At 33.1% G+C, this 14,538-nt stretch overlaps 1 protein-coding gene across 1 annotated transcript; it reads left to right on the top strand.

Annotated features, from left to right (window-relative positions):
- Positions 1-6,816: 6,816 nt before the first annotated feature.
- Positions 6,817-8,585, top strand: LOC126750340 (uncharacterized). The gene is made up of 2 exons (XM_050459915.1): positions 6,817-7,894; positions 7,967-8,585. The coding sequence occupies exons 1-2, from the start codon at positions 7,288-7,290 to the stop codon at positions 8,323-8,325; spliced, it is 966 nt and encodes a 321-aa protein (XP_050315872.1). The 5' UTR covers positions 6,817-7,287; the 3' UTR covers positions 8,326-8,585.
- The last annotated feature ends 5,953 nt before the right edge of the window (positions 8,586-14,538 follow it).

Consider the following 14,538-nt stretch of genomic DNA (forward strand, 5'->3'; position numbering starts at 1 on the left):
AACCGACTGAAGTCAATTTTTAGGATAAAGGACAATACCCTGATCAATTAATTTGGTTTTAACTCTTATTTATTAGTAGGTACAGTTTGAATTTCCAGTCTTTTTGTAATGCTCTTTAGTAATGCCATGAAGTCAAATTCAAATTCAATTCATCTTGATTCATCTGAATTAATGTTAGTGTGATAATAATTCTTTTTAATATAGTTTCCTCTCAAATCGTTAACAATTTTTTTAAAATTATGAATGTTACTATAATAGAATGCTTTTTTTGCTGTTCTGATTATTAATATTCAGTATATAAACTTATATTTATTGGAAATGCTACATACAAACTCTGAAGGATTATATTTTCTCAGGGTATGTAAACATGTAAGGTCTAAGTTTATTGTTTATTACTATTGTAGCATTACTAGTGTGTTACTTATCATCAATAAAATAAAGAGTAGAAGACGAACAGTGTACGCCTTAAGGAACACCTAAGTTGACCTATGTGATATCAGATAATATATCACCATTTTTAACATACTGCACACAACTAAACAATAAATTAGAAAACCACAACACTAGCTGCCAATGGAAACCCAGTTCCACCAACTTTCCCAATAGGATACGAAAGTTAACTCCATCGAATGCTTCGAAAAAGTCAGTATAGATGGAGTCTACCTGTTTATGCTTTTCTAGGCTCTTTAGAACATCCGATAAGTAAGTAATCAAATTCGTAAAAGTACATTTGTTTTGACAAAAGCCATTTCCATTCATAGATATTATATTTTTGCATAACCAGGAAGGTTGTAGGGCAACTAGAGAATCAAACAGCTTAGAATTGGCTGACTGGATACAGACTTTGTGATAATTTTTAACAATATTATCTTTAGCTCCACTTTTGAATATTGGAACCAAATAACTAACCTTCCAGGTATCAGGAAATACTGAATTTTCCAACGACTTAAGAAATATCTCTCCTTTAGTTATCCTGGAATCGTTCATATTACTACCAACATTATTGTCGATAACAACTTTCTGGAAACAAATCACTAGAAAGATCAGCAATATTCTGACTAGTAGAAGTAGACTGATTATTATAATAGAGTTTATTTGGCAAAGTATGGCTTAAACTCCTGCCATTGATAAATCCAAAAGGATTTGGGATCTCCTACAACATTGTGTCAAAACCCCCGACATCCAGATATCCAAAAGCGTTTGCAGATCTGAAAATGTTTCCAATATATGAGTGGTATCAATTCTGGCACACTTAATTCCAGGTGTTAACGGTTTTAAAAATTGCGATACCATCCTTTTTGTCTAAAGAAAACTATGTGATTCTTCTGCAATTATCTTTCAGTTAGAATTATTTTTCTTTTTATAGGCGAATAAAGTTTTGAATTTGAATATGTGCGATCTTGAGTATACATAAAATCAACTCTTTTTTTATGCAAAGTTAACTTTTTTAATTCTAAAGAGAACTACTTAGGAAATTAACTGAACAAAGTAGGCATGTGTTCATTATTTCATAAAATATATTGGTAGCTAGATTCAAACCGGTCACATTTAAAGTATATAATGTTATTTTCCTTATAGTTCATATAGTAATACTCATAGTATGTCAAGTTATCGAGCCTTGTTCCCTCAGCACACTGTATATAGCCAAAATGATGAAACTATGAAACAGTGGATCAAAAGCTATAATAGTAGGTACATCATACATATTAATGAATGCTAAATCTAAGAATACATTTCCACTATTGAGTTTTTTATTAAGTTGAAAAAGATAACTAAACGACTGAACCACTTGAAGAGCCGAACATAGGACCATTAAACTGTAAGACCTAATTTATCACTCGACCATAGAGCATAGGGTAAATTATAGTTGCCTCATAAACAGAAATCATGCACTTCCCTAGGTGACTATGACTATGCGAGATTCTGATATATGAATGCTTTGAGAAACTAAAATACTTTTAATAAATTTTGACTCATCACCACCACTAAGCTTCTTGATAGTTGATTAATGTCGATCGCTTCTCCCAAGTCCTAAAACCATCACATTTTATTTCACTGTCAAGGTAACTTTTCGCTAAAATTACTTTCTGTCAATATAATAATATCGTAGGATAAACTGTTAATTAAGTCTTTAAAAGAGTGAGAAGCTTGATCCAACGACCACCAATATTGTGCTAGTAGATAACTAATAGTGCGTTGGAATGTTTTCTGGTAGTTTTGATTCAACCACTGGCAATCCATTATAATATTTGATAAGTAGATCCACTTCACATGCTCTTTTCTTGGCATTTAGTAGTTTCTTAGCACAGTTGTAGACCTCATGCTGCCTTTTAGTCTGGACACTGGACTAGAAATTTTAAACACTGTATCTTTTGAGTTTGAGAAGAGAATCATGATTTGTTCATTTTCAGTGCCGAAATTTTTACTATTAAAGAACTTATTTCTACCTCCAAAATTATCTTCTTCAACATACTTAGAACACTCTTCATTCCTACAGGTGTCACAGAAATACATGAAAGTGCGCTTGCACTTGGATATAGAACCACCGCTCTTACCTCGGAAGCTGACAATTCAGCACAGCGCTTATTTAGGTGCATCCGAGTATGACAGCTATCACAATCAATAATTTGTCTGTCATCTGTCCCTAAATCCGCTGCATTGTGGTTACAAATTATGTAACACCATGAGGTCACAAAGCATTAAAATGAAACGGTATTTTTTGGATGCAACTGTAAAAACTAAGCCAGAAAATTTCCAGATAAACCAGATAGTAGAACAGAAACGAAATAGTGGTGGTGCTAGAAAAGGAACAAAAAAAATTATTTTTCATTTCTATATTCTTGGCTCAGTCTATGGAATTATAAAGTATTAAAATAAATTGACATTTTTTAGACGTAACAGTGCAAACTGTACCAGAAAAACACAATTTTCCGATGATGCAGATAGTAGATCAGAAATGAAACCACGATATACAAAAAAGAGAAAAAAGTTTTTATTTGTCATATCTATATCTATATAGGGATCGTAAAGCATTAAAATGGAACGATGTTTTTTGGATCAAAGCAAGATTGGAATTCAATATATAGCCAAAAGAACTGGAAATTGGGTAGGGTACAGGAAAGCCCTAACCACTTATAACAGATAGTTAAGGAAGTTCAAAACGAAATCATAGAAACTTTTCTGTGACGATCTTAAGTACATCCAAGCCTACAGTTAGTCTGCACAAAGCCCTTGCAAAAATTGGCACAAATCCAATAGTACACACTGAAGAGGATAAATAGCACTTACACAGATATTTTTAATAAGATATCAGAGGTTCTATTTAAAAGTCACTCTCCTGCAGGTTTCGAGCTCTGGATACTGATACTCAAGTGGCATAGGCACATGTTCAGCGAAAGGCGACGAACCATGTCATCAGAAAGTTTATGGAACTTTAAGAAAGTAGAAGGGGCTGTGAATTCCATCAGACCTTACAAGTCGCCAGGATCAAATGGTAGGATGGTGGATGCTACACTTTTTGAATAATATAGAAACCTTTTTGTCTAATATGTCTACTTCATATGACTACATAATCTTAATGGGGGATCTAAATATAAACTTTTCTATAAAGAGTGATTATATGGCATCATTGCTTGAGCTCTTTAACTTAAAACAAGTTGTCTCTGATCCCTTCAACTTTAATTGATATCATATGTGTTGATAAGCAAGTAAATGTCATTAATTCAGTACTTTAGATATGCTCAATTTTACGGATAATAGACTCGTGTACTCAATAATTTATATTAATATTCCTAAAATAAGTAATAAGGCTTTTATCTATAGAGATTTAAAAAACTTCGATAATAGGTAGTCTGAGCTAGATTACAGCATATACAGAACAGCATATAGATTCTGAATCTATTTTGCAGCAAGCATTTTTAAATGATAAAGTGACTCTTTTCAGTAATATTCTTAACGAAATCTTTAATAAGCATTCCTCCCTTAAACATTCAGAAATTAAGAAAAAGTACAAGCCTTATATTACCGATACAATAAAGCAATTATTAAATTAAAGAAAGTGCTTTTATTAAGTTTAAAAAAAGTGGTCAAACTAAACATAAAAACTTCTGCCTAGACATTAAGAACTATCTGTCTTTTGCTATTCGTAGTGAAAAAAAGGCATATATGTCATTTGAACTCCACAAACATAAAAGGGATGCAAAAAAAAAATTGGCATAAGTTAAAAGATTGGAATATAAAGGATAATAAAAACCGAGAAATACCTACTCATTTGGAAGATGTCAATGAAATAAATGACGCGTTTGCAGATGTATACCGGTTGGCCACACCGATACTGAATTTCTATCGGGATAAAAGGCTGGAAAAGTTTAATAATGCTGAACTTGTTTTTAAAGGCATCTTAGAATATGATATATACATGTCATTTAAAAGAATAAAATCAAAAAGTATGGGTTATTTACCAAATAGGTTATAATCTTGTTGTTTTTAGCATTGAGCTTATTGCTCCATTTTTGACAAAGGTGTTTAACTTATCTCTACACAAAGGGGATTTTCCACAAATATGGAAAACTTCTTTTATCAAGTTCCTACCAAAGCAAAATAGAATTAAAAGTCTTTCAGAGCTAAGACCAATTTCGCTTTTACCCATCTTTGCCAAAATGTTTGAATTAATAGTGTTGGATATCTTAGTACAGTCTGGTTTTTGGAAAAATCATGGAACAGCTACAGTCCTGACAAAAGTAGCTTCCGAGATATTAACCAATATTGACTCCTCTTGTGTTTCTTGCCTGGTACTGTTAGGTTTTAGTAGATGAGATGCTGTTAGCTAAAATGAGCTTCTTCGGTTTTTCAGTGAGTGTTTGCAAATAGTTTCAAAGTTATGTTCAACTGAGGACACAGATTATAACCTGTTGTCACTGGTTATGAAATGCCCCAGGGTAGTATCCTTGGACCTTTATTATTTAGCATCTACACTAGCGATCTTCCAGAGCAGATTCGGTTTTGTTCCGTAAATTTTATGCAGATGACACACAGCTGCTATCCGGATTTTCTCCTCATAATGTATGTCAATGTATGCAGCAAATTAATGAGGACGTGTACTCAAGATTTAAATGGTCAAGACAGCATGGGATGACTTTGAATGCTCACAAGAGCACATATCTACTCATAGTTTCTAATATATTAAAAAAATAATTTCTTCAATCTAATTTCACTACTTTGCATATAAATAATAGTGTCCTTCCTTGTACAGCATCAGCAAAAAATCTTGGTGTCATTTTTAATGAGGTCCTAAACTTTCAGGTACATGTCAATAAAAAATTATCGTGCGTGTATGCTTTACTTCAAAGTTTGTATCAATTTAAATATTATTTGCCCAAAAATGTCAAATTGATGCTTCTGGAGGCTCTTGTTTGGTCACAGCTATATTACTCCAATGTTGTTTTTTACAATTACCTCACTCTTAAAATGAAGAACAAAATTCAGTTAGCTCAAAATGCCTCTATGAGATTTGTTTTCAATATACAAAAATTTGATCATATAACACCAACATAGGTTGACAATAAAATACTAAAATATGAAAGGAGAGCAGCTTACATTTTAGTCAATTTGTTTATAGAATTTACAAGTCGAGGTAGCCTAAATATCTTTCAGATTATTTCACAGCAAGATAAGATTTACATAGTCACCGGCTAAGAAACTTTTTAAGATTTTAAATACCAGTGCATAGAACTGAAAGTTTTAGAAACTCATTTGCCTATCAGGGTGTATTTTTGTTAAATTCTGAAGTATACAACTCAATAAGATTATGCTCACTTTTCACTTTCAAGAAGAAATACAAGGCTTTTCTGTTAGATTCGCATATACTTTTATTATAATGTTAAGTAATTTAAAAAAACGAGTTTAGTATAAAATAGTATTGTATTGAAACTCCCCACTAATACTGTATTTTTCAGGTAGCATGGAAGAACCCATTATGTGAATGTTACCTTTTATGTAATATTCTATTTATTTATTTATTTATTATTTGAATGGAATTCTTTCGGCACTGTTGTTAAGAAGAAATGTTTGAAAACAGGTTCGACAGGTGACAACAACTTCGAAGATCATCAACATCTTCCGATCAAGCCGAACATTGGGATATGTCCCAAGGATTTAGAGGGCGGTAGGGGACATGTTCATACTCAAGTGTGAAATCAGATCCCCGGATTCTCCCAACTCCTACAGGCCAATTAGTCTATCCTCTTTCAGGATGGAGGTACTCTCCATGAGACCATTGCATGGACTCACCTATGTGAGTCATGACAAGTCATATAATTGATCTGTCCTTCTGATAGCAGATTGCACAAAATAGTTCGGGATATCGACAAGACCTTCGAATCGAAGGAAATAGCCCTGTATACAGGGTGTCCGGAAAAAGGAGGCCAATCCGTCGGCCATATATAGGGTAGACCAAAATAATGTGACTTTCGTTATGCCATTTTTTAAGTGGGCGCTCGGTATTCAATATACAGGGCGTCAAAATGAGAAATATAAAATCGTGTTTTTTAATAAGTCGAGTGTTTAATACCCAACTAGCAATAATAGTCCCTGATTCTTGTTAAAAAGTATTCGCTACTAAAATATAGTTCCTGAATCCACTTTGCTACTTAAAATGTTACTTTATAGAACATAGTTACTTTAAAGTATAATTTAGAAGTCGCTGTCTGGTTCCTGCCACCAATATTTGTGGAAGATAAGCACCCATATATTAAGTGGCAACGGTTCACTTTCAAGTAGTATCTTGGAACTACCCGAATCTTTACAAATGCCACGATAAAAGACCAGAAACTTTATAGTCACTTTTTATGGTAGCAGTTACTTATGAATGTTACTGTAATGCCTCGAAATAGTTTTTGTTACTTTGTGGTAGCAATTTAAATTCCAGGGTGGTTCCGGCTACGACAATTAGGATCTTTAAAAACATAGTCGCACATATAGTTCCAAGATAGTTATTGTCACTATGGTAGGATACTATGAAGTGGCTGCCCCATACGCCTTGCCACTAAAAAGTCGCCGGGATTAAAAATCGGTACTTTAAAGTGGCCGTTACTTAATACACCCCACTAAAAGAGCAAAATAATAGATCAGAACCACAAAAATATCAAAATTTTCTAATAGTGTTACACTTGTTATAAAATTTTATTATTTTAGAGTACAGTAAAATGCCAAAGGTAAATAAAAAAAAGTTTAGAGTACCTTTTACCTTTTTCCAGTACCTTTTACCGGAGAGCTAAACAAAAACGGAATATGCCAGAAAGCGAATTTCAAGAACCCGAAAATCAATTTTTGCATGATCCTGTAATGCTGTTAGATCAACATAATCCCGTTGATGAAATTTTAGAATTTCCTTCAGGTGACTCTACCTGTGAAGATCAAATTAATTTAAAACCTGGAAGTAACATTAAATCAGAATTAATTCAATGGGCTTTAAAATACTCAATTCCCCACGTAGCCTTAACGGATTTGTTAATTTTATTAAAAAATGAACTTAAGCTTGAAGAACTACCTAGAGACAGTAGAACTTTAATTGGAACACCAAGCTCCTGTTCCATAGTACCAATGGGAGATGGTCATTTCTGGTATAATGGGATCCAAAACAACTTATATCAGCAATCATTTTTAACCGAGTTAAATAAGGATAAAGATATTTCTTCTATTTCTCTTATTTTTAATATTGATGGACTGCCTCCGTTTAATAGTTCTCCTTTACAATATTGGCCAATATTACTCAAAGAACATGAATACCCTAAATTAAAGCCAATGGCTATTGCTATTTATTGTGGACCAACGAAACCCCCTATTCAAGAATATTTCAAGAATATTTTATTTGATTCACTACATTTATTTGACTTAGGTAATATGTACATAATATTTAATAATCTCTTAATTTTTTAATTTTTTCTTTAAAAATCTTTAATTTTTTTAGGTATTATGAAGAAGTGCCTTAATGGATGGGTTTATGGTAATTACAATTTTAAAACCAAATTCTCTGGGAGAGATATTGAATATCTCTCAGAAATGTTAATATCATGTAACATCAGAAGGCCAACTGAACTTCACAGAGCAATAAGACCACTAAAGAATTTAAAATTTTGGAAAGGATCTGAATATCGGACGTTTTTACTTTACTTGGGACCAGTACTCCTTAAAGATATTTTAGCTGGTCCAGTATATCAAAATTATATTTATTTATTTTGTGCTACTACTAGTTTGAGTTACTCAGCTTATTTAAAACACATTAATGTAGCTGAGAAGTTGTTATTTCAGTTTTTCTACAAGATTTAGTAATTTATATGGCAAGGATGCTATTGGGAGCAACGTGCACAATCTGTGCCATGTTGTGAATGACGTTAAAAAGTTTGGTTCTCTAACTGATATAAGTGCATATCCTTTTGAAAATTTTTTATTTAGTTTAAAATCATTAGTTCGTACTGGTAAAAGGCCATTAGCACAAATTGCCAAACGGCTGACAGAAATGCAAAGCTTAAAAATAGATGCTTTTCCTGGTTTAGTAACTCCTTATGCGACAAATGAAATTTTAAAGAAAAAACCAGAGATACAGGTTATACAAAACCATTTATGTATCAGAAAATATTGTTATCTAATAATATTAAAAATAAATGGTTTATGACGAGTGATAATATTATTATTGAGTTAATGTATGAAATGCAAGATAAAGAAGGATACTCCGTTTACGGTGCTGGTACAAAAAATTATGCAGATTTTTTTATTTTGCCATAAATAATCGTCTAACATAAATATTTATGAATGTAAGCATAAAAGTAAAAACGATTTTAGTTTGCCTAAATCATACCATTTAGACCAAATAAAATGTAAATTATTTGCAATCGAATGGAAAGACAAGCTTTGCTTCATACTTTAACAACTAATGAAAACTCTGTTTTTGGGTACATAAAAATATATATTTATTTATTATTATGATTACCCTAAATAAACACTTAACACTAAACAGGAACTAAAACAATAATTATTCTTAAAAAAATTAAATAAATTCTTGCTCTTTGGCATATAAATCAATTAAAAAAAATCACAAAGAACATTTAAAACATTTTAAATAAACAATGAAAACTAGCTGGGTAGCTAGGTGCATAATATATAATAAGGATGTTATAGTGGCCAAGGTATTACGCGGCGCGGCGCGTCTCCACGATATCGAGGCGAGCGCTTCTGAAAGGTGGCGTTTTGGTTGCACGGGGAACTTTATAGAAGAGTGTTACTTTATGGTCACTAAAAAGAGTTCCAAAAGAGTTCCTGTTTTGATATAGTCACTTCTGGGTAGTTACGATTGTTACTTTATTGAATTATATACTTTAAGGTTTCAAATGGGTAGTTTCGGCCTAATTATTCATAATTTTTACCACTTTATAGTAGCGTATGGAACTTTTTAGTAATTTTAATGGTATCGGCCATATTTTTTGAAAGCTTAAGAGGTAGTCTCCAAGATTAAATAAAAAATTATGCATTTTTTCTCAAAATATGCATTAAAACCTTATATATGTTAACCATTTTTGACCATAAAATACTTTTGCAAGATACCAAGCAATGATTAAAAAAATTTGAAAAAATTTCGTAATATTATATAATTTTTTAACATAAATAAAAAGGTTAATTCAGATAGTTGGTGCGGCGCTTTAAATTACTTTAATATAAACCTATAGTTTTAACCAGTAAACTCAATTGCGTCGATAAATTTACTTTCATATTCCTAAGAAAAACTCAAATCAATATTATGAAAAATCATAATATAATAAGTAAAATGGCTGTTTATGATTCGTTTGTCATCATGCCATTTTAAAACATACTTACAATTTCATAAAAGTGGCGCTGGTGAAGACGTTCGAAAAAGCATTAGTTTGCCACGAACTTGTGACCACGCACTAACTAGGCAGCCTCGTGGCATCTACGTATCTGGGACGAAATTATCTACTTTATAGTAGCACAACAGAGTAAATGCCTTAGTGGCAAAAACTACCCAAAACACTACCCAGCTACCCAAAATCATTCCCCATTTTAGTCGCAGCCTCGTAGCATCTTACAAATATGGGATGTGGCCGCCTAAGGTCGTCGTCCCCTCTATAGTTTCTTTTAGAGTGGCAATATTGTTCCTGCCCACTATAAATGCTAGTTGGGTAAGATATTAAATTAAAATTTGGTGTGAGGGGTTTTTTTGAAACGAGAAATTTAAATCGTTCACGGATTTGCCATACCTCGCAGAGGGCGCCACTTGCGATATATTGCATGTGTCAAAAATGCCAAAACTTTGTACCACTATACCTCTGTATAATAAAGTTCTAGTAAAAAATTCTAATTGTCCAATCTTTTCTTGTAAAAAATGTATTCTTTATAGATATCTTAATTTTAAAATCTATAAGATTATCAGATTATTAAGATCTATAAAATGTATCTTATAGATACATTTTAACAAGTTTACAAAATAAACATAAATAATTTTTTCTAAATTAATGCTAAATTACTTATTTTGATAAAAATCATAGAATAACCACCCTAAATTATTTGTCTACGTGACCTCCATTTGTTTGTATACACATACGAGCCCTGTTTATTAATGAAAATCTAAGGCTTTGAAAAATATTTGGTTTCAACCTGAAATACTCACCAGCTGCAATGATTCTTTCCCTTAAATGATCCTCGTTTAAAATCGGAACCATATACACAAAGTCTTTCATACATCCCCCGACTGAAAAATCCAAAGGTGTAAGGTCGGGCAAACGGGGTGGCCACGGAACAAGAGCATCTCGACCCCTACCAATCCAGCGATTAGAAAATACTTGATTAAATAGTTCCTAACATTTATAGCAAAATGAGCCAGAGCACCATCGAGTTGAAACGAAAGATTTTGTTTCAAATTTAGAGGCAAATCATGCAAATCGGGCAGTATTTCTTGTAGAAACAACAGAAATTAATCACCGTCAAATTACCTGGTAAAATGACAGGTCCTAAAAGAAAGTTATCCAGGACACCTGCCCACTTGATGATGTGTCTCAACTATGGCCCTAGGATTCTCTTCAGTCAATATGTGTGCGTTATGGATATTTGTCTCGTGAACGTTGCTTCGTCAGTAAACAGAATCGCCCTTATAAAATCCACATTTCTATTATTCATTTCACATAACCATGTACAAAAAGCAAGTCTTGCCTCGGGTATTCAGGTGAAGATGAAATGGGTAAAGTTGTTGAACTCCGTAAAATATTATGTGTCTCGGTTTTCTCAATTCTCACCCGTTCAGCCAAAACCCTAGTACTAATGTTTGGTGATTTTTCGACAATTCTTAAAATTTGTTACTCTTGCCTTAATTGCACCGCACGAGGTCTGCCGCAATAAGCCTTCTGTCTTTCGATGAAACTTCCAGTCTCCCTTAGGCAGTTAATCAAATTTAAAAAATATTTTCTTTTGGGATGAAATCAGTTTGGGAATGTCTGGGTATAGCGTCTAGCGGCTAAACTAGCATTGGAGTCAGGTATTTACCGTATACAATAATATTTAAAACTTGCCAAACATCAAAAAAATATCCGCCATTTCAGAAAAGGGTCATTCATTTCTTAGTCTATGAGCCATTATGGTTTTATAAGTTGTAAGAAAACACGCCAAACACAAATATGTAATTAAAAAACGTAGACTTAATTTAGGAGTATTTGAGAAGCTTGTAAAGAGCGTCAGAAGCGTTTAAATTTGTTACTTTGATAGTACGTAAAAAGTTTCTGGATCCCGAGGTCAGCCAATTTGTTTGGAAAGAAGTATCTAGATTTTAAAATTCAGATATCTAATAAACGGATTCTCAGGCCGACATTTACTAAGAATACTTTTTTTACAAGAAAAGATTGGATAATTGGAATTTTTTACTAAAACTTTATTATACAGGGAAGCAAAAAAGTTTTGGTATTTTTAACACATGCAATACAGGGTGATTCAAAAGTAAGCGGCATCCTTTTAGGGGCGTAATCCTTGTATGAAAATAAAGCAAAAAGTTCATATTCATATGGGTTCGAAATTGCTTCCTAAGGGAGCTACGCCCCTTTGAATAGGACCCCTTGAAGACAATTTTTTCTCTATAACTTTAAAACCCTTTAGAATTAAATTTTGAAAAACGGTGTACTGCATAAACATTTCGTTGTGAATAAGATTCTAAATTCAAATTGGTAAGGCTAAAACATCCCCTTTTCTTTTACTCTTTAGGTTATTGTGATTTTGTTTGAAAATTATAAAATTTTAGAGTCTTATACGTAAAAAAGGTACTCTTAGTTGAATTCGATAGAGCGTACCATTTACGAGAAAATCGACTTTGAAAATTTTCTGATTGCGTATGTTTAATACATAATAAAATTACTGGATACGCATTTAAAACGAAGTTGGCGGTTGTTTTTCGGTTTTTGGCATTTAAATGACTGATAAATGTCATTGTAAAATACAATTTACTTTGTCAAAGTAAAATTAGTTTCATAGAGTGTTTTACAAATTACTATTTATTATTAATAAGAAGGGCATTGCCTTTGTTGAGTTTGGTACTTTGTGTTTCTAAGTTTAAAAAGCAAACACGGATTTTACGTATCAAGAACAAGCTGATATTCACATTATGTTTGGAAGAGCATTTGGTAATTGTGTTGAAGCAAAACGATTGTATCATGAGGCATTTCCTAATCGACGAGTGCCACACCGTACGGTTTTCGCAAGAGTAGATCGTAATTTAAGGGAAACAGGTAAATTCAAAAATGTGAGTAATATCGCATAATATCTACTTAAATTTTGCTTAAGGAATATTTCAAAGACAGGAAGTTGTTGGGCGACTAAGAAATGCCAGAACCCTAGCATTAGAAGAACGCGTGCTAGATCGTATTGAAGAAGATCCATCTTTGAGCACTCGCATCATCGCAAATCAAGAAGGGTCCTCTCAGTCAACCGTATGAAGAATTTTGCACGATATGTTACTCTACCCTTATCATATTCAACGGGTTCAGGCTTTGGAAGAGCGAGATTTCCTTCCTCGTGTACACTTCTGTAATTGGCTAGAAGAAAACCGCGTTTCTTTTGAAAATTTTGAGAAGAAAATTTTATTTACTGACGAGGCCGGCTTCACAAGAAACGGAATTTTCAATTTCCACAACAACCACCTATGGACGGATGAGAATCCCCATGCTACGGTACAGAAGACACATCAGCAGCAGTTTAGTTTAAATGTGTGGGCGGGAATAATCGATGGGCATTTAAAAGGACCTGTATTTATGCCGCAACGACTTAAGGGACAAATTTACACAATTTTTTTACAGAATGAATTACCACAAATATTAGAAAATCTACCACTTCAATTACGAGCACAAATGTGGTTTATGCACGATAATAATGCCTATCAAAACCGCTGGATAGGTCGTGGGGGTCCAGTGCCATGGCCACCACGGTCTCCTGACCTAAACCCCCTTGATTTTTATTTATGGAGACACCTAAAACAACTAGTTCTTTCCCGTCCTATACCCAATATTGATGTTCTCAGGCAAAGAATAGAGGAAGGATTTCAGACAATTAAAAACAATCCAAGAATTCTACCACGTGTGCACCATAATCTAATAAAAAAAAAAAACTTGCCGTGACGCGAATGGTAATAATTTTGAACACTTTCTATAAATTGTTAAATAAAATGTGAGTAAAAAGTGTCTTTTTTGTCGATCGTAATGCGAATTAATTTTCATCAATAAACATATGCAATCAGAACATTTTTAAAGTCGCTTTTCTCGTAAATGGTACGCTCTATCGAATTGAACTAAGAGTACCTTTTTTACGTATAAGGCTCTAAAATTTTATAATTTTCAAACAAAATTACAATAACCTAAAGAGTAAAAGAAAAAGGGATGTTTTTACCCTTACCAACCCTCGCATGTGATGCACCTGAATAAAATTTAAAAAATTTGAATTTAGAATCTTATTCACAACGAAATGTTTATGCAGTACACCAATTTTCAAAATTTAATTCTAAAGGGCTTTAAAGTTATAGAGAAAAAATTGTCTTCAAGAGGTCCTATTCAAAGGGGCGTAGCTCCCTTAGGAAGCAATTTCGGACCCATATTAACATGAACTTTTTGCCTTATTTTAATACAAGGATTACGCCCCTGAAAGGATGGCGCTTACTTTTGAATCACCCTGTTTACCGCAGATGCCGCTCTCTGCAAGGTATAGCAAATCCGTGAACGGATTTCAATTTCTCATTCCAAAAGACCCCCTCATACTAAATTTTAATTTAATATATTATGAAACACTCGACTTATTTAAACGATGCTATATTTCTTATTTTGACGCCCTGTATATTGAATGCCGAGCGCCCAATTAAAAAATGGCATAACCAAAGTCGCATTATTTTGGTCCACCCTATATGTGGCCGGCGGATTGGCCTATCTTTTCCGGACACCCTGTATATTTATGGATATTAAGGGCGCCTTCAATAGCGCGGACTTGCAATGGAAATAGCAACCT

The sequence above is a fragment of the Anthonomus grandis genome, chromosome 2 (assembly GCF_022605725.1).
Source record: "Anthonomus grandis grandis chromosome 2, icAntGran1.3, whole genome shotgun sequence".
NCBI classification, from domain to species: Eukaryota; Metazoa; Arthropoda; class Insecta; order Coleoptera; family Curculionidae; genus Anthonomus; species Anthonomus grandis.